Source organism: Podarcis vaucheri (genome assembly GCF_965113315.1).
Source record: "Podarcis vaucheri genome assembly, chromosome: 3".
Taxonomy (NCBI): domain Eukaryota; kingdom Metazoa; phylum Chordata; class Lepidosauria; order Squamata; family Lacertidae; genus Podarcis; species Podarcis vaucheri.
In genome coordinates, this window is record NC_138761.1 from 18,166,237 (window position 1) to 18,190,221 (window position 23,985).

The 23,985-nt window shown below is 43.7% G+C and overlaps 1 protein-coding gene across 5 annotated transcripts in view; it reads right to left on the reverse strand.

Annotated features, from left to right (window-relative positions):
- The window catches only part of SLC8A1 (solute carrier family 8 member A1), a 308,213-nt gene that overhangs the window by 231,568 nt on the left and 52,660 nt on the right, over positions 1 to 23,985 (reverse strand). For all 5 annotated transcript variants that reach the window (XM_082217401.1, XM_082217403.1, XM_082217399.1 and 2 more), the window contains exon 2: positions 7,726 to 9,562. In XM_082217401.1, coding sequence (XP_082073527.1) covers positions 7,726 to 9,524 — 1,799 coding nt within the window. In that variant the 5' untranslated portion in view covers positions 9,525 to 9,562. The remainder of the gene's footprint in view (positions 1 to 7,725; positions 9,563 to 23,985) is intronic.

Here is a 23,985-nt window from a genome sequence, read left to right on the forward strand (position 1 = left end):
GAGGGTTCCATTGGCTGCTATCTAGCTCCAGTCTCCTTCCAGAGCTACAGCAGAGAGAAGCACAGAAGTAAACAAGAAGGGCTGGTGGAGAAATTTGGCACCCTGGGGCTTACTTCTGTGTGTTGTGTGTGTGTGATTACTCTGTTAAATATTTTTACGTGGTATTTAAGTTTGGTATTTGGTATGGGAGAGTGCTAGTGATGTATGGAAGTGAGAGCTGGACCATAAAGAAGGCTGATCGCCGAAGAATGGATGCTTTTGAATTATAGTGCTGGAGGAGACTCTTGAGAGTCCCATAGATTGCAAGATCAAACCTCTCCATTCTGAAGGAAATCAACCCTGAGTGCTCACTGGAAGGACAGATCCTGAAGCTGAGGCTACAATACTCTGGCCACATCATGAGAAAGGAAGACTCCCTGGAAAAGACCCTGATGCTGGGAAAGATTGAGGGCGCAAGGAGAAGGAGACGACAGAGGATGAGATGGTTGGACAGTGTTCTCGAAGCTACCAACATAAGTTTGACCAAACAGAGATGCAGGAGGAAGTGGAAGACAGGAGTGCCTGGCATGCTCTGTTCCATGGGGTCACAAAGAGTTGTTGTTGTTGTTTAGTCGTTTAGTCGTGTCCGACTCTTCATGTCCCCATGGACCAGAGCACGCCAGGCACTTCTGTCTTCCACTGCCTCCCGCAGTCTGGTCAAACTCATGCTGGTAGCTTCGAAGACACTATCCAACCACACGAAGAGTTGGACACAACTAAAAGACTAAACAACAACATGGAAGAGTGCTATTACACTCATATCCATGCCTGCCTTGACAACAGAATGCTGTAGTGTACTCAGAGCTAAACCAGACTCTGGCTTAGCATTACATCCAAAACTGTGCTTGTTTTTTCTCTGTCTTGGTCCTCAACGAGCTATTCTATGGTTAACCACTCATGGTTTGTCTGGTGGAGACAAACCACAAGTCTGCATTCAGATGTAACACTATGCCAAATCATGGCTCAGGCCCAAGTAGTGCAGCAGTGGCAGCAGCAGGACTAAGGAGTGCTGCAACCACAATCTTCACTCACAGAACCCACATGACTGCTCATTCTTGCTGAGCTATGGTTTGGCTCAGCATTACGCGCAAACTGGGTCACGGCGTGTGAGTGTGTGGGTCAGCTAGGTGCTCTCTGTGTGTGCACTCAACACTTCCGCTTATTGTTTCAGATCTCCGCTTGGTCTTTCAAATCTGGCTCCCATGTGATGCAAACTTCTATAAATTTTAATTTGTTCCTCACCCCCCCACCCCGGCGCATCCTGGCGGAAGTGTACACAGGCTCCGATGAAGCTAATAAGTGGTTTTCACTTGGCTCTCAGAATTATTACACAGCTAAGATCCAAGCTCTCTTAATCAAGCGCAGAGATGCAGCTGGCAGTGGGAAACTGCCAACAGCTCATTACAAATAAGGAAACATGGCCTCTTCAAGGACAAAAGACAGGTCAAATCCTAACAGGGATGCGATACAACTAGCATGAAGCACCTTTTCCTTTTCCTTTTCTCTTAGGTTTTTTACTTGCTCTCGGGCCCTCTAGTTAACAATCTCTGGCAACAATGGTAGGGAAGGAATCTCTGCCTGAGTACCTGGAAAGATATAACCACTCAAAGGTAGACAGTACTAGGCCAGGCGAACTGACAGGATAATGCAGCTTCTGTTTTTATTTGTGCAGAAAAAAAGTTCACAGAAATCCTGATTCTTTATTTGTATTTCTTCTTTTCTTTCTTTCTTTCCTTTAAAAAGATTCTAACATTTAAATGTTCAGTCCAACTAAGATATACTGAGATCAATGGTTCATTTGTATCAATGAGTCTACTATGAGTATAACTAGTGTTGGATATCACTTATTACTATTACTACTACGTGCAATGGATTTTCCTGTGTCAGTATTTTATTTAAAGTGCAGTTCCATTTCACCCAAATTCCCCAAGGGATATGGAAAACTGTCCCTAGAACTCTGTTACCCAATTTGGAAGTTTGCAAGTTCTCCTCCATGTGTGTTTCCTGGGAAATCCTTTAAAGGCTCAAGTGAGAAAAACCTCTTGCCCCTGTGCATTTTTAAAGAAGGTTCCCTCTGGCTCACTTTGCAAACCAGGCCTATCACAGGAGAAGTTGCCACCTGCCAGCATCCTTCGATTCTATGCACCTTTTAAAAGTGCAAGAGCCTTGTCCCATAATGAATTTGAGAAACCCCCTCCATGGTCTCTCTTCAATGTACTTCACACTGAGCTTGGCAAATGGCAACCCTTAGGCTACAGGCCATGTGCCGAGTGCTGCAACCTGGTTGTCACGACTGCCAATGGAATCCACACACCCCCACACCCCCGACATCAGCTTGCTTGCAAAAAGCGGTTTAGGCAGGGAGAAGTTTGGAGAAAGGAGGCAATTGTCTCATTTTGACAACCTTTTTCTCCCCTGCCCATCCGTATGTACCTCTCTGTTTATTGCACTTGCATTTATGAAACTCTGTCCCCATGGCGTTTAGACAGACACCTACTAAGTCTGTGCTTTAGATGCCTGTTGGGGGGGGGACTTTATTTTTTGTTCAGGCCTTCCCCAGCTGAACTGTTTATAGTTTGCAATTGATGCGATCTACAATGAAGGATTTTTTAAAAAAATATTATGCTTTAAAATTTTGTTATACAGTGGTACCTCAGGTTACATACGCTTCAGGTTACAGACTCCACTAACCCAGAAATAGTACCTCTTTGCTTCAGGTTGAGAACAGAAATCGTGCTCCGGTGGCACGGTAGCAGCAGGAGGTCCCATTAGCTAAAGTGGTGCTTCAGGTTAAGAACAGTTTCAGGTTAAGTACAGACCTCCGGAACGAATTAAGTACTTAACCCAAGGTACCACTGTATGACTGATTTTATCTTACATATTTTCCCCCCATATGCTCTTGCTCACTGCTTAGATCCTTTTAAAAACGTGTTTATAAATTCAGAGGTGGGCTCTGATGAGGAGAAGGGCTCTAAAGTCACCTGAATGGAGAGCTCCCCAGGTGTTTTCTAAAGGCAAGGAAACCCCTGGGGTTCTGAAGGAAGACTTTGGGGGCCCATAGAGGGAGGATGGAAGGTCTTGCTTACATTTACACCCCAGCTTCCCTCCAGTGAGCCCAAGCTCATGGTTCTCGTCCTCCCTGTGTTAACCTTCTATAACAAGCCTGTGAGGGAGGTTAGGGTGACTGGCCCAAGGTCACCCAAGTGAGTTTCAGGGCTGGGAGGGAACCTGAACGCTGGCCTCCCAGGTCCTACGCCAGCATTTCTCAACCTGTGGGTCCTCAGATGTTGTTGGACTACAACTCCCATCATCCCTGAGCTCTGGCCTTGCTAGCTAGGGGTGATGGGAGTTGTAGTTCAACAACATCTAGGGAGGCACAGGTTGAAAAAGGTTGTCCTAGGTCAACACTAATCACTAGGCCACATTGGCTCCACACGAGTTCTGCTGCCTGTGCACTAATTATTATTATTTTTTTAAAGTGTGTGTGGGAGCCTATCTGGTTCCACAATCCTCCAGTCTTCCTGCAGTGATCCTGTTATCAGCCCCAGACAGAATAAAATACAGCTGCAGCTGTCAAAAGCAATTTTCTTTATTTATATCTTAATTCATTGCAAGAAAAGCTGAGATCCTGTTCAGGGAAGTCACAAATAAGTTTCTCTAGATGCCAGCTTATTTTAGGCTTCGGAGGCATTTCCACCCCATTCATGACGAAAAGCAGGTTTTTCTTCTAAAATCCTGGTGTATGGAAAGTGGATTTTGCACACAGAAAAGCGGAAGTTCTAAAAAAATGTATTGTAATGTTTGTTTGCCTTCTTTAAAAAAACAACAAAAAACAACCAAACATCATGTATTAGGGCTGCAAAGTTTAATTGGTCTGATCAGCTGAATACATCATCAAATAAAGCTTTATTTAGTTAATTGATTAGAAAAGCCACATTTCAGCCAGCATGAACATCTTTTTTCATTCATTCATGTATTATGTTATTTTATTATTTATTAAATTTATATACTAGCCTTCATCACAAGATTTCAGGGTGGTTGACGGAACAAAAACAAGATTAAAAAACCAACTAAACAAACAAAACAATACCCCCCCCCCAAACAAAGACATTTTAAAGGCTGTAGAATATTAATCAGCCAAAAGGCTGGTTTGAAAGGAATGTTTTCGCCTGGCACCTACAAATATGCAATGAAGGTGCCAGGTGAACCTCCCTGGGGAAAGCATTCCACAAATGGGGGGCCGCTGCAGAAAAGGCCCTGGCCAATGGCCATTCTTGCTGGGTCTGAAAGGAGCTGCAATTCAGCAGCATCTGGAAAGCTGTCAATGGTTCCCTAACCCTTGGAGTAAAACAAAAGCTTTCACTTTACTCCGAAGCTGTCTGATAGACGGTGGAGAAGAAAACACCACAAAACGTCCTCTGATGGATGGGAAGCCTCCGTGGACACGGCGAGGCAACTTTGCTTTATATAATTGGGCCTTGGGGAAATGCATAACAGAGGCTAAAGAGGATCATTTTCAGAAGAACGAAGCACCCATAACGCCTATTGATTTTTCACCGAGAGTTCTTGGCTCTGAGCACCTCTAAAAATTAGGCCACATCTTTCGAGTGCTGCTTTTTTTTTAAGCCTTCATTCATTTCATTTACTAGCCTATCTTAGCTGCCTGTGTTGCTCTGACACTCGTCTCTTAGAAAAGGTTTCTTATCATGGCTGCAATCTTACACCAATCAATAAAATATAGAGTATCACTGCTGGGACAGCACAAAGCCTCTTTTGCAAGAGTACCAGGAGAGGTCTACTACTCTTATCCAGGTATGTGTGTATATGTGTGTGTGAAATGTTGCAACTCGATCTGCACAAACTATTTCAAATTATTCTATATGTTTCTAAAATTAGCCATGCCAGCTTGAGATCATAGCAAATGAGTTGAACCAGTGAACGGGCTTCAGGCACATAATCTCTGCATGGTCTTCTGGAAATAATGATTTGTCAGTTAGGCAAAAATTTTCAAATAATTCCCTAATGTTGGGAAACCAAGTGCCATCTATGCTGAATTCTCACACTTTGGGTCCAAACTAGACAGATATGTGCTTCTTTTCATATCTTCCATGACCACCAGCACATTTTCTTTCAACAGTTCACCCTGGCTGGCACCAGGAAAACCAGCACATTTTGAGCCCATTCTAAAATTGTCTATATGTTTCTGAACCACATGATCACTGGCCATGCAAGCTGGGTTGATGGGAGTTTAAATCCAACATCTGGAGGGCCATAGGCTCACCACACTCTTTTTAAAAGCCAATAGCAAACTTCATAAATTTTGACATTGCTGCTGCTGCTTTGCTGATATGGTAACCCCCCCCCTTTCTCTCCCCCAAAATAGAGAGGCTGGCCTGGATGTATATTGTGGTCTTTGTTGGTTTGCACCTGGTGAAAACACATGAATTCTTTAAAACTAAGTGAAGCACAGATTCACTGAGACAGCAGATAAGTCTTGAGAGATCAAAGACTAGTTGCTCAAAAACGTTGTTCTGCCTTCCTGATACACTTCAGTACATTTTGCACACACCTGAACTCACACATCTACAGAACCTCCCAGATAAAACAGAAATCAATTTGAATTTGCCATAACATCATAAGGACTAATGCAACATCAAGTATTTCTGCTAGCACAGCAAAACTATCCCCCTTCTCCTCCTGGACACATGCGTTAGCTTGGAGTACTTGCCCTGGTTTCCATTAGTGTACCAGTTAGTTGATTCCAGTTCAGATATTTTACACCTTGACTTCCTCTCCTCCTTTGCTATTGTTTCTCTTTTTCTTTCTTCCAGGCAGTTTAAAAACTTCAGCACAAAGTTTTAAACCACCGTAAAACTCCTTACAGCACCTGCTCTTACTCATCCTGATTCCACAGAATACCATGCATTGATTCAGAAGGAAAATAAAAGATTCAGGGCATCCAGAATACTACCTTTACCCCTTCTAATATATATATTCAAGCAGTTTTCCATTTATACCTCAGCATGTAGCACAGGATTGCAGCTGCCCCACATAATGAACCTGCTGCATTAATGCATTGCACATAGGTGTTTAAATGGGGCGTATATGTCTTAAGTGCATGTGGCCGGAAAACTGGATTCTCAGCAAACATGATCATGAATGTGCAGAAGCAAAATGGGCCCAGAGATGGGGTAAGTTACACTTCAAGGGTGGGGCAGGCAACAGAAATGTCACGTCCCTGCATCTCAGGTATCTCTAACCATTTTAAACCTAAAACAACAGCCAGCTTGAATTCAAAAACACTAGAACGTTGTCAAAGTTATCAATCACTGCCCAATGATGCCAGCAGGGAAATATAGCCATCAACATTGATGGTCTCAAGAAAGAAAGAAAAACCTCGTAATGAAAACCAAGCTTACCCAATGGGCAGGTAGGTGGGGGACTCAAAGCATTTTGCTTAGGTGACGCTTCTGAACACATGTAAATATTGAACAAGGAAACGAGTCTTTCATCCCACAGGTTGGCGCCCTCCCAAAATAATTTTTTTTAAGCCCTTCACTTATTTATCAGCACCACTGCTAGAACAATTTCTACCTCCACATTATGCACGGCAACAAGATGCAAATTCATTATGTGAATGCATAAACTAAGTCACAAAACTTAATGTTAAGCATTCAATGTGCCGGTCTCAGCAGACTTCCTTTAAATAGGGAACTGGTCCATGATCTCCAGAGTTAATGCAAGGTGCACGATTATTCACAAGTGGTTTTGCCTTAGGAATAGTTTGTTTTCATGAGGGACTAGAACTTGAGATGGGCAGTGGCCTCTTTCCTTCACACTGAAGTATATAGGATGAAGTATTATTTGATTTGCAGGGTGGTCCTTCAGACTTCCATTACTTCCCTTCCCTTCACCATACAATAAATAGACAATAATATATTTACAATTTTGTGCAGAAACGAAAGAGGGAAATTCTGTCCCTAGTTGCCAGGAAATGCTTATCAGCAATGTTTCCTCCCTAGCCTCTTTCCCCGTCTGTAAACTGTCAAACCTGGCTGTCTTGCCTAATTGGACTTTCCCCCACGTGGCAACATTAACTTGAAAGTGCAGGGCATAAATATTTCATGATGTCACAAAGGCTAATGACAGCCCTCTCTGAACTTGCAACCTGACGGTGCTTATTAGTCTCAGGTTGCTTTTTGCAAAGGGAACAGCAGGGCCATCCCAGAAAAGCTCTGAAAGCAAGATCTTCCTAGCCACATACCTGATGAGCTCAAGCCTTAAAAGTGTGCCTGGGAAAAGAGACTACGATTTCTACATTGCTTTCACCTTGTACTGTTTAGAGCTACTCCCACCTGGGATCTCTGAAAAGGCTGGTAATTTCCACACAACAGTCATGTGGTCTTTCGAAACAATGCACAGACACACTTTTGGGATTCGCTCCTTTTGACAGCGCTCTCTGACAGGCACACAGCTTCATAACATGGGGAATCTGCATGGGTTTGCCACAGTCACAGGCACACACAGGCACACACAGCACCTAAGGTGCCATGGCTTCCTCTATATTTTGCCCACAAGAGCACCCAGCATTTGATTCAGCATGAACTTTGACAATAACATTTTACCAGATATGATTGCAAGTATACCTGAACTGTTGACAAGCCACAAAGGTTTAGCAGTACTTACACAATCTCGTCGTTCTGGAACTCAAGCTCTCCGCAAGTGTCTTCGAAGTCCTCTCCGCCCCCTTTGGCCGTGCCTTCGAGGGTTTTGTAGGGCACAATAACATTTCCTCGCGCTCCAGATGTCCGTAGCACTCTCACTTCCATCGTTCCCACGCTCTCACTCACGTGAGTGACTGGCTCCTCAAAGGTAAAAATGCCAGCGTGGTCGTCGTCAAAGATCGTGACAGTGGCAGTAGCAGGCGACCCCAGGCAAGCCACGGTTGCAATGTGGTTGACCTCCAGAACGCCGTCCTCTCCCTCCTCAGACAACATTTTCACATTACTGAGGTGAACGAGGAAGTTCTCGTCTTCCTCAAATATATCGTCGTCAATTATGCCCACCCGTATTTCCTTCTGCATCTCGCCTGGCTTAAACACCACAGTCCCTTCAGTGAACTCGTAATCGGAGCCTGCGTTAGCTGTGCCATCTTCTGTTCGGAAGTCAACTGAGATGGTCTTGGTCAAATCGCCACCACGGCGAGCAATAGTTAGGGCTACCGTGCCACAGTTCTCAAGGCACTGGTAGGTGCCCTGCTCAAAAAAGACCTTACTGATAGGGTCGTTGTCTGCCACTTCACAGTTGACCTCGTGCATGCTGACCGCTTTCCTTGCCTGGTCAGCTGCATGCCTCTTCAGTATGTTGCCAGCTCCCGTCATGAGCCGAGTGGCCTGGATACGGTAAAAGGCTCGGCTCTTTTGCTGCTGGCTCAAAACCTGATAGTTAGCTAGCTCTATCAGCTGCTCGACTTCTTTGTCTGGGTGCTTCTGCTTCAGCTCTTTGAGGATCCTGGCCATTTCCCTCCTTGTTTCCTCATCATCGTGGTCCTTCTCGTCCACTTCTAGGACCAGGGTGCCATCCAAGAAGCTTTCGACATGAGAATTCACCACCTTCCCATCCATTTCAATGTCCGCTTTGGACTGTGGCCCTTCGCCTTCGTGCTCGATGATCATGCCCCTCTGCTTGCCAGCCCTGTACTTCTTGTAGACGTACTTGTAGAACAAAAGCCTTCTGTCCGCAACCCATGCGAACACCACGCAGATGGGGAAAAAGAACAAGGTGAGCAAGCCTTCCCAGACGTCGACAACCCCAGGAGATATTACAGACAAAATCAGGTAGAGCCATGTGTAGGCAAAGATGCTCCAAGCAGCTGTGACGAAAAACACACGGAGGTGCTTAATCTTCCTGACCTCCCCATCAGGGACAACGTAGACACAGATGGCTATGATGACAAACATGTTAAAAGCAGCACTTCCTACAATGGTGCTCGGCCCAAGGTCCCCTGCAGTGAAGCCATGGCCGCACACTTCAATGACAGAAAGGAGAATCTCAGGTGCAGAGGAGCCCAGAGCCATCAGAGTTAAGTTGGAAACAGTCTCGTTCCAAACTCTAACAGTCGTCTTGGTGGTCTCGCCATTGGGTTTCTTGATCGTGATCTCTCTTTCTTGGGATGTGATAACTTCTATGGATGACATGAAGCGGTCTGCTATGATGGATACTCCTAGAAACATATAGACCATAGCCACAAAGTATACAGTAGCTCTTGCTATTTTATCTCCAAAGGAAGGGTCTTGAGGCTCCCAGATTGGCAAAATCACACCTTTCTTACAGAAATAGGTACCAGTGCAGGCATCAGCTTCGCTGACATTTTCGGACGGATGTTCTGCATGCACTTTGTCCATGTGAAATAGCAGCAACAGCACACAAACACTTAAAAGGTGAAGACCACCAGGAAAGGCAGCTAGATTCTTTAATCCCATCATGATTGGCTTCTCGTACCAGTTTCCCAGCGTTTTCCAACCTGCAGAATACAAAATTGTAAAAACGTGTTATCCAGATTCAGGTAGCAGGGGGAGAGTTGCAAAATTACTGTCTTTCCACAGATCATATAGATTTAGAGCATCTCTCATGGATAAACCCCATTTACAAAAAATAATGGTTTGTCAAGTCATTAGCAAATTGGAACAGTTATATCACGAAATCCTTACATCTGCTGTCAGCTAATGATTTCCAGTTCAACTTGCATTCAGTTTAAAATCACTGAACTAATAAACAACAAAAAACAGGTGTTTACAACCAATTAAGCTTGTCTGAATTAACATGGATTTTTGACAGCACCAGCAGATCCTTGCTGAAGTGTCACCTTTTCCCTTTTTTAATGAAACAAACAAAACAAGATACAATTTCCTGTAGCAATATCTGGTAGAGGTTTTCTAAACGCCAAATGAAAATTACTAGTAACATTCTAAATCTGGGTAAGAATAATAGACAAACTTGTTCACAAATTCCCTTCCCATATTTTATGGCCATGAATTATACAAAAAGTGGAATAAAAAATAAATAAACGAAAGTCAATGGCGTGCCTGTCCATTCTGCAGCTTTACATGTCGATGGGGAATTTATACGATGGGTCTCAGAAAGCTAGTCACCTAAAAAGTTGCCTGTGCCTTAATAACGTAAAAAAAAAAAACCCCTCTGTTCAGAGGCCTCTAGGTACTGCATCTGATACTGGAAGCTGTGCAACTTATTCATCATGACAAGGGGCCATTGATAGCTTCAGATGAATACATGAAGGAGTGTCTCCACCCCCATCGTTCTGCCCGGACGCTGAGGTCCAACGCTGAGGGCCTTCTGGCGGTTCCCTCATTGCGAGAAGCAAAGCTACAGGGAACCAGGCAGAGGGCCTTCTTGGTAGTGGCACCCGCCTTGTGGAACGCCCTCCCATCAGATGTCAAAGCGATAAACAACTACCTGACATTCAGAAGACATCTTAAGGCAGCCCAGTTCAGGGACGTTTTTAATGTGTGACATTTTAGTGTATTTTTGGTCCCTGTGGAAGCCGCCCAGAGTGGCTGGGGAAAACCAGCCAGATGGGCGGGGTACAAATAATAAATTAGTATATTATTATTATTATTATGTGTCTGATCCCCTTAAAGCCAGCCCAAGCTGGTGGCCGTCACTTGCAGTAGCAAAAGAAAGGGGTGCTTTCTTTTTGTCTGTCTCGAATCTTCTGGCATTCAGCTTCCGCGGATGAGACCAGGTTCTAGCATTGAAAAAGAGGAAGGAAGAACTCTCCCTGCCCAACTTCTTAACAACATGTACAATCTTACACACCTGGTGTTGTCCCTGTGTTTTGGGCTACAACTCATGCTGGCTGGAGCTATCGATTGCTCCATTATTGCTTTATTCTTTATTGTAAACTGCTTTGAGGGTTTCCCCACAAATCAGTGTATAAATTCGATGAAACAATCAAATAATAATTGGGAGCTGTAGACCAAAACATTTGACAAACACCAATGCTGGCGAAGGCTGTCCTAGTGTGTCTGTGGTTGCAGCTCAAATTGCATCGCTATCAGTAGGGCAACAAAGATATGGATACACTTCTTTTATCTCATTCTGCAACACAGATTCTACCATACCCCTCTCCTTCTGGATCTATGTGCACATCATATACAGTGGTACCTCGAGTTACAGACGCTTCAGGTTACAGACTCCGCTAACCCAGAAATAGTACCTCGGGTTAAGAACTTTGCTTCAGGATGAGAACAGAAATCGCGCAGCAGCGAAACGGTGGCAATAGGAGGCCCCATTAGCTAAAGTGGTGCTTCAGGTTAAGAACAGTTTCAGGTTAAGAATGGACCTCCAGAACGAATTAAGTTCTTAACCTGAGGCACCACTATATAACGTCTGTGGTCCACTTTCATGTATCTGATGGAGCTGCGCCTTTTCTGCTACAGCTGAAGCTATGACACATTTGTCACAGCAGATCTACACCACTGCACATGCAACACACACACGTGACTCCCCTCAACAAGTCCTGGGAACTGTAGTTTGTTAATGGTGCTGGGAATGGTAGCACTCTGAAGATTCTTTGTGGGGATGAAGTCCTGAGCAGTGGATGTGCTTAAAATCAGTGTTCAAAATTGGCCAGGTGCCAAGCACATTTTGCACCTAGCTTCTAACCATTTACGAACAAGGGAAGGTGCCTGGGTGCTAAGATGGCATCTGACATCTCCACCATTTGGAGGTGCATGCCTGGAAATCATTGGAACTGAACTGTTTTCACACACTAATAGCCCATCCTGTAGAATTCTATCAATTATATCTTAGCTGAAAAGTCAGAATGAATTTCTGGAACATAAATGCTTTTTCTGTGCAGCCTGAGCAGGAGCAGTCACCATTAAGAAAAAGAGGTCAGAACAGGTCAATATATATGTGGGCTATCCCTGGATAAAGTGACTTTTCGTCTTTAAGTTCTCAAAGCTCTTAACCTAGCTCAGATGTTTAACTAAAAATGGCACCAGAAAGCTATGTCCCCTCCGCTATGCTGCACGGAACATTTCTTTTCTTTTGAGCTTATTTCTGTTTGTTTGAAACATTTACATATCCTTTTTTTCTATTTAAAATATCTAAAACTGTTTACTTTAATTATAAAACAATTAAAAATGCACACAAAGAGTTTTGAAAGAACAGGAGCAGCAAAAACCTGTTCTGCAAGCCAATAAAAGCAGCAGCCAACACCAGTCCGCTCTTTAAAGCCTTGGAGAATAAAAGGGTCTTCACCTGTCACCTAAACAATAAAAAAGCAGGTTTTGCCTTCCTGAGAATTTGGGGTGGGGGTGGGGGAATAAGGTGTGAAACTTCTTTCTGTGGTTCTTTTAGTTTTCTTGTTTGCCATGGGTGTTAATGTATAATGAAGGTTTGCTGACCAAGGAGAGTCTGCTAATTTCCTCCCCTTGGCCATAGGAGCAGGTTTTAAAAGATGCTATCTCTGGCACCCATTTGTTACACAAATTGTGGCCAAAAAAGAGGCGACTTTAAAAGGCGTCAAAACCACAGATGAGCAGAGCACATTCTTTCCTGCCCATGAAGAGTCACTTCTTTCCCACAGCACGTGGTAATGGGGCAGTGCACAGACCCATGCAAGAATACAGAATGATGAAGCAATGGGTAAGGCTGGGATCTAACTAGTTATATTGGATGGGCCTAACGCCTACTAAGGTAAAGGGTAAAGGGACCCCTGACCATTAAGTCCAGTCGTGGCCGACTCTGGGGTTGCGGCGCTCATCTCGCTTTACTGGCCGAGGGAGCCGGCGTACAGCTTCCGGGTCATGTGGCCAGCATGACTAAGCTGCTTCTCAGTGGCGCTATGGGTTAAACCACAGAGCCTAGGACTTGCCTATCAGAAGGTCGGTGGTTCAAATCCCCACGACGGGGTGAGCTCCCGTTGCTCAGTCCCTGCTCCTGCCAACCTAGCAGTTCGAAAGCACATCAAAGTGCAAGTAGATAAATAGGTACCACTCTGGCCGGAAGGTAAACGGCGTTTCCATGCACTGCTCTGGTTCGCCAGAAGCAGCTTAGTCATCCTGGCCACATGACCTGGAAGCTGTACGCCGGCTCCCTCGGCCAATAAAGCGAGATGAGCGCCACAACCCCAGAATGGGTCACGACTGGACCTAATGGTCAGGGGTCCCCTTTACCCTTTTTAAGGGTTTGGCCCTTGCCCACCAGCATTTTTCCTTCTTCTTCTTTTTTAAAAGCATGACGAGCTGATTTAGTATTTGTATTCCACTTTCCCAACAACAAATGTTGAGCTCAAAGTGGTTCGCAGTAATCACAATGGCATTTTTTACAAAACAAAAACAAAACCCCATTGTGATCACTACACTATCACACAATAGCATATAAAGCAAACAGCAACAAATTCATCAAAACAACTAATACCATTCAGCAAAGTCATAGTAACTCACAATATCACCAGGATACTTCCTAATCACATGGAACCAATGAAACTCGGATCAGCTCTTGAGTGTCGGACCAAGATCTGGGAGATCGAGGTTCAAATCCCTGCTCAGCCATGAAACTCACTGACTGAAGCTTGGGCAAGTCACAGACTCTCAGCCTAACCTGAGCTCACAGGGTTGCTGCAATGATAAAATGGGGAAGAAGCGAACCACATATACCACCTTGGGCTCGCTGAAGGAAAAGTGGTATATAAATGGAACAAACAAACAAACAAATAAAGAAATTGTGCAAGCCATTTGGCTCTTAGGTCACGGGGGCAAAAACCCAGCTCAGCTCCCAGAGGACCCTGGTTTGAGACCCTATGCAGGCAAGAGGTCCTGAAGTACAAATGCACTTTGTGGAAATGCTTACCTTGCTGTGAATCCCTGTGGAACACATTCCCACTGCCCAAACACTCAGTTTCTCTCTGGTTTTCAGTGTGATATGTATACTCAATGTGAGATAAATCCATTCTACACTTCCTTTCCATTCAGCCACCATCAATTTAATCCATAGTTGTTGCTTTTTAAAAAATATATCTATATCTATATCTATATCTATATCTATACAAGTGTGCTTTGCAAGCGCTGGTTACTTCTACTGAATACCACAGAGTTGGCAATGTTAATTGTTTAATTATATATACACATCTGTGGCAGAGAAGAAGCCTGGAAAGTTTATGTAAGATGCGAGTGATTGAAAACAGATAATTAGAATGGAAATTGCTACGTAAACTTAATCTGCAGTAGGCTGAGATTGGCACAGCTAGGAAAACACAGGATGTAAGGGTCAAACTTCAACCAGCAGCAACAGACCAATATGTAGAAGCCAGGCTGCCATTAACTTAATATAAAGTGGCAGGCAGTGGTGGAGGGGTAAAGTACACCAAGGCCACGAGCCAAGCCCTCCTCTCCAGCACTTTCCCCCACTAAAATTGCTTTCTTTCCAATGCCTTTTTCTTGAGCTGGGATCTGAGATCAAAAACTGCATTAAAAACAAGTGATGCTTTGGGGAGGAATCTGATTCCCCTTCCCTCTCCTACCTATCAATGCTTTACCCCCCAACCTCCCACTTTATATTAAAATCAAGATGACCCACGTTTATTTTATTTATTTATTTTGCATCTATATCCCACATTTTTCTCCAAGGGTCTGAAAGCAGTGCACAGGGTTCTCTCCCCTCATTTAATCCCCATAACAACCCCATAAAGCAGGTTAGGGTGAGATGCAGTGACAGGCCCCAAGGTCACCCAGTGACTGGGGATTTGAACCCTGATCTCTGACACTCTAACCACTGCACCACACTGGCTCTTGTGTCCTGCACGGAAAAGTCTTGTTTAACCCAAATCCTGTTTACAGTCCTTGTGCACCACAATGCACTTTCATAAATCAGATCATTGCATACACCGGTTTCCTCTCCAGAAATGCCCCTTGCTGAACTCCCAAACTTCCTTAAGCTCAGAAAAGCAGTTTACAGTTTGGGACTTGTGAGCACTTGCACATGGATTAGTATCTCCACTGGATCCTAGCCATTGTCGTCCGCTGTTCAGATTTTTATCAAAGACGTGTCAACAAGAATGCAAGTTCTTTCAAAGTGAGTGCACTAACCCCTCCATGGATGAACCTCTTCAAAACAGGCAACAGTGTTTATGAAAGCAAATCTTTTGGGTGCGGGAGGAGCTGTTCTCTGGTTTGGATTACAATCCTAGCTGGAAAAGAACTTTCAGGGTCACAATGTTCACCTCAAATTATAAGTCACCACAGTTTTTCTTCCAAGTGCAGGAATTACAAACTTTGGCAAGGTCACCACCCACCACTAGGATATTGAACATATTGAATGTTCAACCTCAAGGAGAAGATATTTTGCAGCAAAGCTGATAAAAACACTGGAAAAAAATAATAAAATAAAATAATCACAAGTATTACACTGAACTGAAATTGCCTTCACGTAGAAAAACAATAAATGTCCCCACAAGTATTGTGGTTCCCCATCAAGACGGGTGCCATCTGGATATATTTGACTTTCAGAACTGCTGTGTTATGAAACATTTTTACATGGGTAGATTATATCAGCAAATATAATGGTTATAGTATTGACATTTTCTAGTTACTGAACACTGGTAACCGGTGTAGGCAAGCACTGGAGCAAATCCTTTTGTTGCTCTTGTTTACTTGCAAGAGTGAGGGCTCATCCGAAGGCACCCATCAAGAGAGAGTTCTTAGGGGCCAAAGAAAAAAAGGACAAATTCGTACCTGTTTGGCCTGATTTAGTTTCATTTGAAAGCAAGGAGGAACATGGTTGAGGATCACACACACACACACACACACACACACACACACAGAGAGAGAGAGAGAGAGAGAGAGAGTTTACAGACAAATATGGCTGATAAAGTGACTCAGGGCATTTGAATACTTTAAATACTTTCCCTTGGTATAATAGAACCCATGTTTTTGTCGCCCTGTCTTGTTTAACCATAATGTCTGTGCTATAAATAGTTCCAGTTGCTACCTTCCACGCATTCGCATACCTGTGCTTTGTCTATTTTGGTTTTATTTTATGTCTTGTCTTTTTCCAACATTGATCCGTAACTGTATATGGACTATGTATACCGTCATCAGAAACTGTTTGATAACACTGCATTTTGCAGAATTTTGTACAAACTTTCTTTTGAAAAGTAATGAAAAATATTTTAAACTGCATGTATTACATTAATCACCTACTTTGCCAGTAATGCTGGCCCCAATCTGGATTAGGACACTGGCATGGGTGTGTGGGCAATCCTCTGCCCTTTGTGATCCTGATCTGGTTGGGTCTCCTGTCCCTACTACTTTTTGAAAATGAAATGTATATGCTGCTTGAGCGCAATAAACCTTCCAAGTGATTTATTTGCATGGAGAAAAGCTCCCATTAGCTTTAATGAGATATTTCCCCATGGGAACAGCAAAGGGCAATGGATTCTCTCTCTCTCTCTCTCTCTCTCTCTCTCACACACACACACACACACACACACACACACAAAATCATGCCAGGGCGTGTCTGGTGAGTTATCTGTGAAAGAAAAACCTTGGATGTAGAGGGCAAACCATGGCTTGTGTCCAGCTATGTTTTACTCAGAGCCCATTCTTTTCAATGGGTCTTCTCTGTAAGACCTGCTTTGGATACAGCCAGAGCTATTAACAGAATACAGGGCTTATCTACAAAGCAGGAAAAGGTAATTTATGGTGTGCCTCCCAAACTACAAAGGCAGGCAAGTCATGCAGTCCTTTCGCTGAAGCTAATTGCACCTGGGTATAGTCAACATCTGGGATAAGTCTGGATGGGAGATCGCCTGGGAACCCTATGCTTGTGTTCCATGGAAGAAAGGCAGGCTATAAATATGAAGATTAAATACACTGGGTAGATACCTTGTTTTACTGGATGCAGAAGTTACACTCTAATGCCCCACCAATCTTTTCACCCAGACTGTGAGAGAATTATGGGCAAATGAACAGGCCAGCTTCACATGCGCTCAGACTTACACCCATGGTTTGGGAAAGACCATAACTTCTACAGCAAACATTTAAGTGTCGCGACAGATAAAATCTTCAGGGTTTTGTCACTGCATAGCTTGCCTCTGGAAACTCAGTCATGTTCTACGCATGATTTGTAGGGACTTCTATTTGCTTTTACACTCTATTCCGTACACTGGAAGCAGTTTGTGGGGGTGAAGAGCTAAGTTTCTTTAGTTTGAGCTTAGTCATATGGCTTCAGGCAGTCAGTCTGACTGAGTGTCATTTGGTAAGAAAACTGATCCCCTTTGGGATAGTTTAGATGGCTTCCTCCAGAACCACAGCCGTGAACAGTTTCAGAGCTCTAACAGCCTAAAGGAATATTACAGAAGGAGATTAAATGCTGTCATTTAACACTGCCACATGTGTTATGATTATGTACATATACACACATGCATCCCATAAATCAGTTGGGGAACTATTGTGGAATCTGGTTTTCTAGGAATCTTGTCTTGCTTTAAAAACAAAAAGCATGGTGGTAGTCCTGATTGCCGGTGAGCTGGGAAAATGCGTAAGTGGGCATGAGTGACCGAACCTTTTTGAGCCCGTGAACACATTTGGAGTTTTGAAGGAGTGCCATAGGCAGTGCCTCCTCTGGTTACTTCTCTTCCTTCAGACTACCTTGGACTATTCTTCCCATTATCACCACTGCACAGAAAGAAAGCATGCATATACAGTGGATGCTCGGGTTGCGAACGTGACCCATGCGGGAGGCACGTTCACAACCCGCAACTTTTGCAACTTGCATGGCCGCACCTGCACACCTGCGGGTTGTGATTCGGTGCTTCGGCGCACGCGCAAAGCGCGATTTAGCGCTTCTGCACGTGCACGATCGTCGAAACCCGGAAGTAACCCATTCCGGTATTTCCGGGTTTTGGCGCGTCCGTAACCCAAAAATCGCAACCTGAAGCGTCTGTTATATACCAAGGTATGACTGTACATAATTTGTTTTGGGGTCTGGGGAAAAGTCAGATCCAGTAAAATTAAAAGCTGAATGATTTTACACAGAGTACCCCCAAAAGCCACCAAGAAATTAATGCTTGTGTTGGTAACACTGCTCAGTAAAAACACAGAGATCTGCTGCTTGCCAGCATCACCAAAATATTGATGATGATGATGATGATGATGATATTATTTATACCACGCCCATCTGGCTGGGTTTCCCCAGCCACTCTGGGCGGCTTCCAACAAAATGTTAAAAATACAATAAAACATCAGACATTATAAACTTCCCTAAACAGGACTGCCTTCAGATGTCTTCTAAAAGTCAGATAGTTGTTTATTTCTTTGACACCTGATGGGAAGGCGTTCCACAGGGCACAAATCTACCTGGATGGTGATTATTTTCTGAAGTGGTTGGCCTTCTGGCACTGGAGTCACTGCTGGCACCAGTGAGGAGAGGAGAAGGGGGAGGTCAGCTCTGTGCATGCACATGCATATGACTGCTGGATTGGTTCTGCCAGTGCATTTGCACAGCACTCCCTGCCCCTCTCCAGATAAACTGCACTTCCATGTCAGCCACGCCTAATGATTTTCCTCACGTAGGAGGGCAAGGAACCCACTAAGACATCACTGAGCACATTTGTAGACCACACAGCTTACCTATATGGTTTTGAGGTGACCCCATTTCAAGATTATGAAGATCTAGTGTGCTTTTCTAATTTTATTTTTAATTAGTTTTTTTAATGATGCACGAGTTAATGGGTGCTGGCACAAAATGGCTGCCGTGAGCAGCAAAGAAGAGGAAGTGGCGGTACTACAAACCAGTGAGCACCATCATGCACAGCAAACAAAGCACTGTGAAGACCCATAATGATCCATGCCCCACATCCATGATATTTATGGGTCAGCCAATGGAGACAGCTCTGATCTGTGATTTGATGGTGGTTTCAGGGAGGGGAATGGAAAAATTAGGCAATTTTTCAATTTTACTAGATTTGACCTAGATTTACTAGATTGGCACATGCACGTTCTCTGCCCAACAAACACTAAAGTCTCTCCCTCCTTTCCCTGACTCCTGCTGCTCTCCACTTTTTCTCCCTTTTGCTTCCCTCAGTCCATCCACCTCTGGAATCTCCCAGATCATCCCCTTTTTCCTCATGCCCAGCTGGGGTTCATGAGGGAGCAAACTTAATAATAATAATAATAATAATAATAATAATAATAATAATAATAATAATAATTTAAATTCTGCCCCCACCCCACAAAAAGGAGAGAAAACGGTTTCTAGTATATATACCAAGTAAAAGGTAAAGGTAAAGGACCCCTGGATGGTTAAGTCCAGTCAAAGGCGACTATGGGGTTGCGGCGCTCATCTCACTTTCAGGCCAAGGGAGCCAGCGTTTGTCCACAGACAGTTTTCCAGGGCATGACTAAACAGCTACTGGCGCATGGAGGACTGTGACGAGTACCAGAGTGCATGGAAATGCCGTTTACCTTCCCACCATGGCAGTACCTATTTATCTACTTGCACTGGCATGCTTTCGAACTGCTAGGTTGGCAGGAGCAGGGAGCGAGCAACAGGAGTTCACCCCGCCGGAAGGATTCGAACAGCCGACCTTCTGATCACCAAGCCCAAGAGGCTCAGTGGTTTAGATCACAGCGCGACCCGCGTCGATATACCGAGTATGATGAAGGAAGTGGGTTTTGCTTTATTTGTCTTACCAGCAATTCTTTTAGAAACTGAAACAACCACACAGTTGCCTCAGAAATGTATCTCCCATTTCTAGTCACGAAGGGTGTCCTTCAATCAACGAAGGTGACCAAAGTATGAGGGAATGAAAGAGAGCAAGAGGCTTGTCGTGTGTGTGTGTGTGTGTAACATAAAATATTTCCTGTTATACCTGAGATTGCTGTGTAAAAACGGTGTGACTATTAATTATGCCATGTGGAACATTTTGGGTGGGTGATTGCTTCATGGTGAGTCAGAAGAAGGGCTTGAGTTAACTAGGGAGATAGGGTGAAGTCATTTTTTAAATAGACAGCATTTGAAAAACAAAAGACGTCCAACAGAAGCACCAGTGGTTAACACGAATTCATAATTCAATGGATCCCAGCTGTCCCCTGAAATAAAACCCTCTTCAACTGACATCTGAAAACTAATAGAGAAGGGTAAAATACGTAATGCATTAATTTGCTTGGGGTTTGGGGGAGGAATGCGGCACGGAATAAATCCAACCACAGTAATGAGGCACCCCAATGACTTTTTGTTCTTAGGAGATTATTTCAAGGGAGAACATGCCATGAAGAAACATTCAGGACTGCGCTGCCTAACAATTCTGCACAGAAAAGACTCAAAAATAATATTGTAGAGCTGGAAAGGGGCAACCAAAATAAGACCAAGGGGCTGGAGCAGCTCTTCATAAGGAAAGGTGACATCATTGCCAGCAAAACTCAATAAAATATTTTTTTTTTTTTTAAAAAGATACATTTTGGGCCATCCAACTTGGATGGTTTAAAAAGGGAATCAAACAGATTCATATCAGATAAGACGATCTATGGTTACTTGTCATGATGGCCATATTACCTCCATTATCAGAGGCAACATCCATGGGAGAGGGCTCTTGTCTTCTGATATGCCCCTGGCTGGCAACAACAACAACAACAACAACAACGTTTTGTTATTTATACGCCACTCATCTGGCTAGGTTTCCCCAGCCACTCTGAGTGGCTTCCAGCGCATATAAAAACATAATAAAACACTAAAAAAAAATTAAAAATTAATAATAACAGTGATAGCTAGACAGGAAGAAAATGAGAGAAGAAAGAAGTTCATATGGTAGGGAGGAGGAATGATAGAAATAGCTTGTGGGGAATAGGGTGCAAGTTAAGCGTGGGAGGAGAAGGGAAGAAGAAATTACAGGAGATGAGTAAAAATACTTTCAGGGGCATGTATATAAGATAAAACTTAGAATCTCTCAGCTCAGAACAGAATGCTGGACTCTATATGTCTCTGACTTGTTCCACCAGGGCTTTTCTTATGTTCTTTGCTCTAATGCAAGCGCCAGACTCTAATATATCCAAGGGATGACATTGGAGCAGAGCTGCAGCAGGTAAATGGAGCTCATATGATGTCCTGCAAGATATCGAAAAGGCAACTGGAGTACTGACTGTCTTCTCGTCCAGAGCAATGCTGGCGATTCTTTAGTTGAATGGGGGCAATAGTCCTGTCCCATTTTGCTAGCGGATGATGCTTTTTTACCCAAAGAAGTAGACACCTCTCAATGAGCTTCAGTAGCTGAACCTAAACAACTAACACTCAGCCGTCCTAACATATCCTAATAACATTTGCAACATTAAGTAAATTTGGGGCTCCAGTTGCATCATATATGGTGAATCAGCTTTCTCTAACAGATAAATCTTGCATATTTGTGTGTGTTTGTGGGTTCATGTGTACCTCCATGGATGAAACCCATTTAAGAGTTTGCAATACATGCATTTTATATTTGTGGAAGTCCACCCGCAGCATTGTATGATTTTGTTTATACGTGCAATTACTCAAATAAAAATTCTTTTGAAAGCAAACAAATAAAGCATAGGCTTGCCTGTAATTTTCAGTATCTGTGGGAAGCCATGTGTTTCAAGGAGCAACGCAATATTGCAAGATCTCCCTTAAGATGATTCTGCTGACAAGGCCTGTTCGGATATTCTTGTGTGTCCTACATTTATCCAGAATTTAGGCAAGAGTTCCGTAGAAAACCCTCTGGCAAGAATGGGAAGCAGATGGTTCAAGAGGAATTATTACACTTGGGGTCACTGCGTAAGGTTGTGAAGAAGAGCAGAGCCTCATCACGGTCTGGACCAGCTCCACTGCCTTAAAAGGATTTGGCACAGGTACCCTCAGCCAGCACAGCTGCGTTGGAACAGATTAATAAAGCACCTGAACTTTCATTTGGATCCTTATTCCCACGAGCCCTTTTAATGTACAAATTCTTCTAAAACAAATTTCAATAGGCAGAAGCAAGCCACAAAATATATTGTATCATCGTTGCTGTCTTTTTGATGCACAGTCTGACAGGTTGCATGTAAAAAAAAAAAAATCATGTGAAAAAAAGATCTTATACGTCAAATGACACAGCAAGAAGAAAGAATTTCAGAGCAAATGGCAAAAGGGTTTGAGGAAGGGGGGTGAGGTGGAAATCAGCATGCACATTGCGGGTCTCCATGCAGCCTGCCCTAAATAGAGCAACGCTTGACTCTGAAGAATGCTGAATTATGCACCTTGCATACATGATGCAAATCAAGCAGATTTGCTAATCCTGCATTACTCATTTTGCTTCTGCTGATTCACGAGGGCAAGGGTGCAAGACGTTGAAGCCCCATCCCTGGAAATCCTATCCCTTGACAGGAGCCACAGTTTAGTGGTAAAAGACAATATTTGCATACAGAAGGCCCCGGGTTCAATTGCTGGCATTGGTGGCAGCAGGGCAAGGGAAGGGATCTCTGCCTGAGACTTCAGAGAGCTGCTCCACAGCTGGAGTAGACAGTGCTGTACTAGACAGAACAATGTCCTAGTGCAGAAGGAAGCCGCTCCCTATGATCACTAGAAAGTCCCTTCTCTCCCCCGACATGCCACTCCTGTGTTTTCTGCTTCTGGAATCCCACCAAGCCTTGCCCAGACTGTGAGGGGTACAGCCCCAGGGCTAGATTCCCTGAGATCCACCTCCGAGGGCCTTCTGGCGGTTCCTTCACTGAGAGAAGTGAAGTTAAAGGGAACCAGGCAGAGGGCCTTCTCGGCAGTAGCACCCTCCCTGTGGAACACCCTCCCATCAGATGTCAAGGAGATAAAGAACTACAAAACTTTTAGAATACATCTGAAGGCAGCCCTGTATCGGGAAATTTTAAACGTTTGACATTGTGTTATATTTTTATATGTGCTGGAAGCCGCCCCGAGCGGCTAGGGAAACCCAGCCAGATGGGTGGGGTATAAATATTATTATTATTATTAGTGCTTTTTTCTAAAAAAAAATTTAGGGGTACTCTCATTTTGACTCAAGAAAATCACCATTTTATAGTTCAAATCGGGGGAAATAAATACAGTAGATGGACGAAAGTACAAAGATTAACAAAATGTTTAGGGGTATGCGTACCCCTGTGTACCACCAGGAAAAAAAGCACTGATTATTATTCTTATTATCATTATTATTATTATTCCCACTTGGGCAACCTTCCAAGGGCCACATGGGAGAAGCCAGAGGCAAAACTGGAAGTGCAACAAGTGTAAATTTTACTTTGTAGAGTAGACTAGTTTCTACATACACTTGAGCATAACTCTTTATCCTCCAATCCTGGACACCAAGTTCAATTATCACAGTTCAACAGCACATCCTAGTCTGGCAAAAACACCCAAGAAAGCTTGGTGCCCTGAGGCTGCCCACCACAACCACGCTTTCAAACCTGTGCAATTGCTAGATGCTGGGCCTTCAAAAAAGGAAAAGAAAACTTAAGATTTTCAGCCTAAACCTGTGGGCTGCACACAAAACCTTTAAAGCACATTCAAAGCACATTCTTTCCCTCAAAGAATTCTGGACCCTGTAGTTTACCCCTCACTGAGTTACAATTCCCAGCAACCCTTAGCAAACTACAGCTTCAAATGTACCTGAAAGGTGTAGTGTGAACACAGCCTTAGTTTCTTGTTTCCATGCTGCTGCAGCTCACATAACGCCAGCATATACAATGTCCTGTTTTGACAATCCTGACTCTCTTTCCAAATCCCTGAAACAAGGTGGTTGAAATTGCAACAGACATAGAATCATAGAACATAGAATCATAGAATCATAGAGTTGGAAGAGACCACAAGGGCCATCGAGTCCAACCCCCTGCCAAGCAGGAAACACCATCAGAGCACTCCTGACATATGGTTGTCAAGCCTCTGCTTAAAGACCTCCAAAGT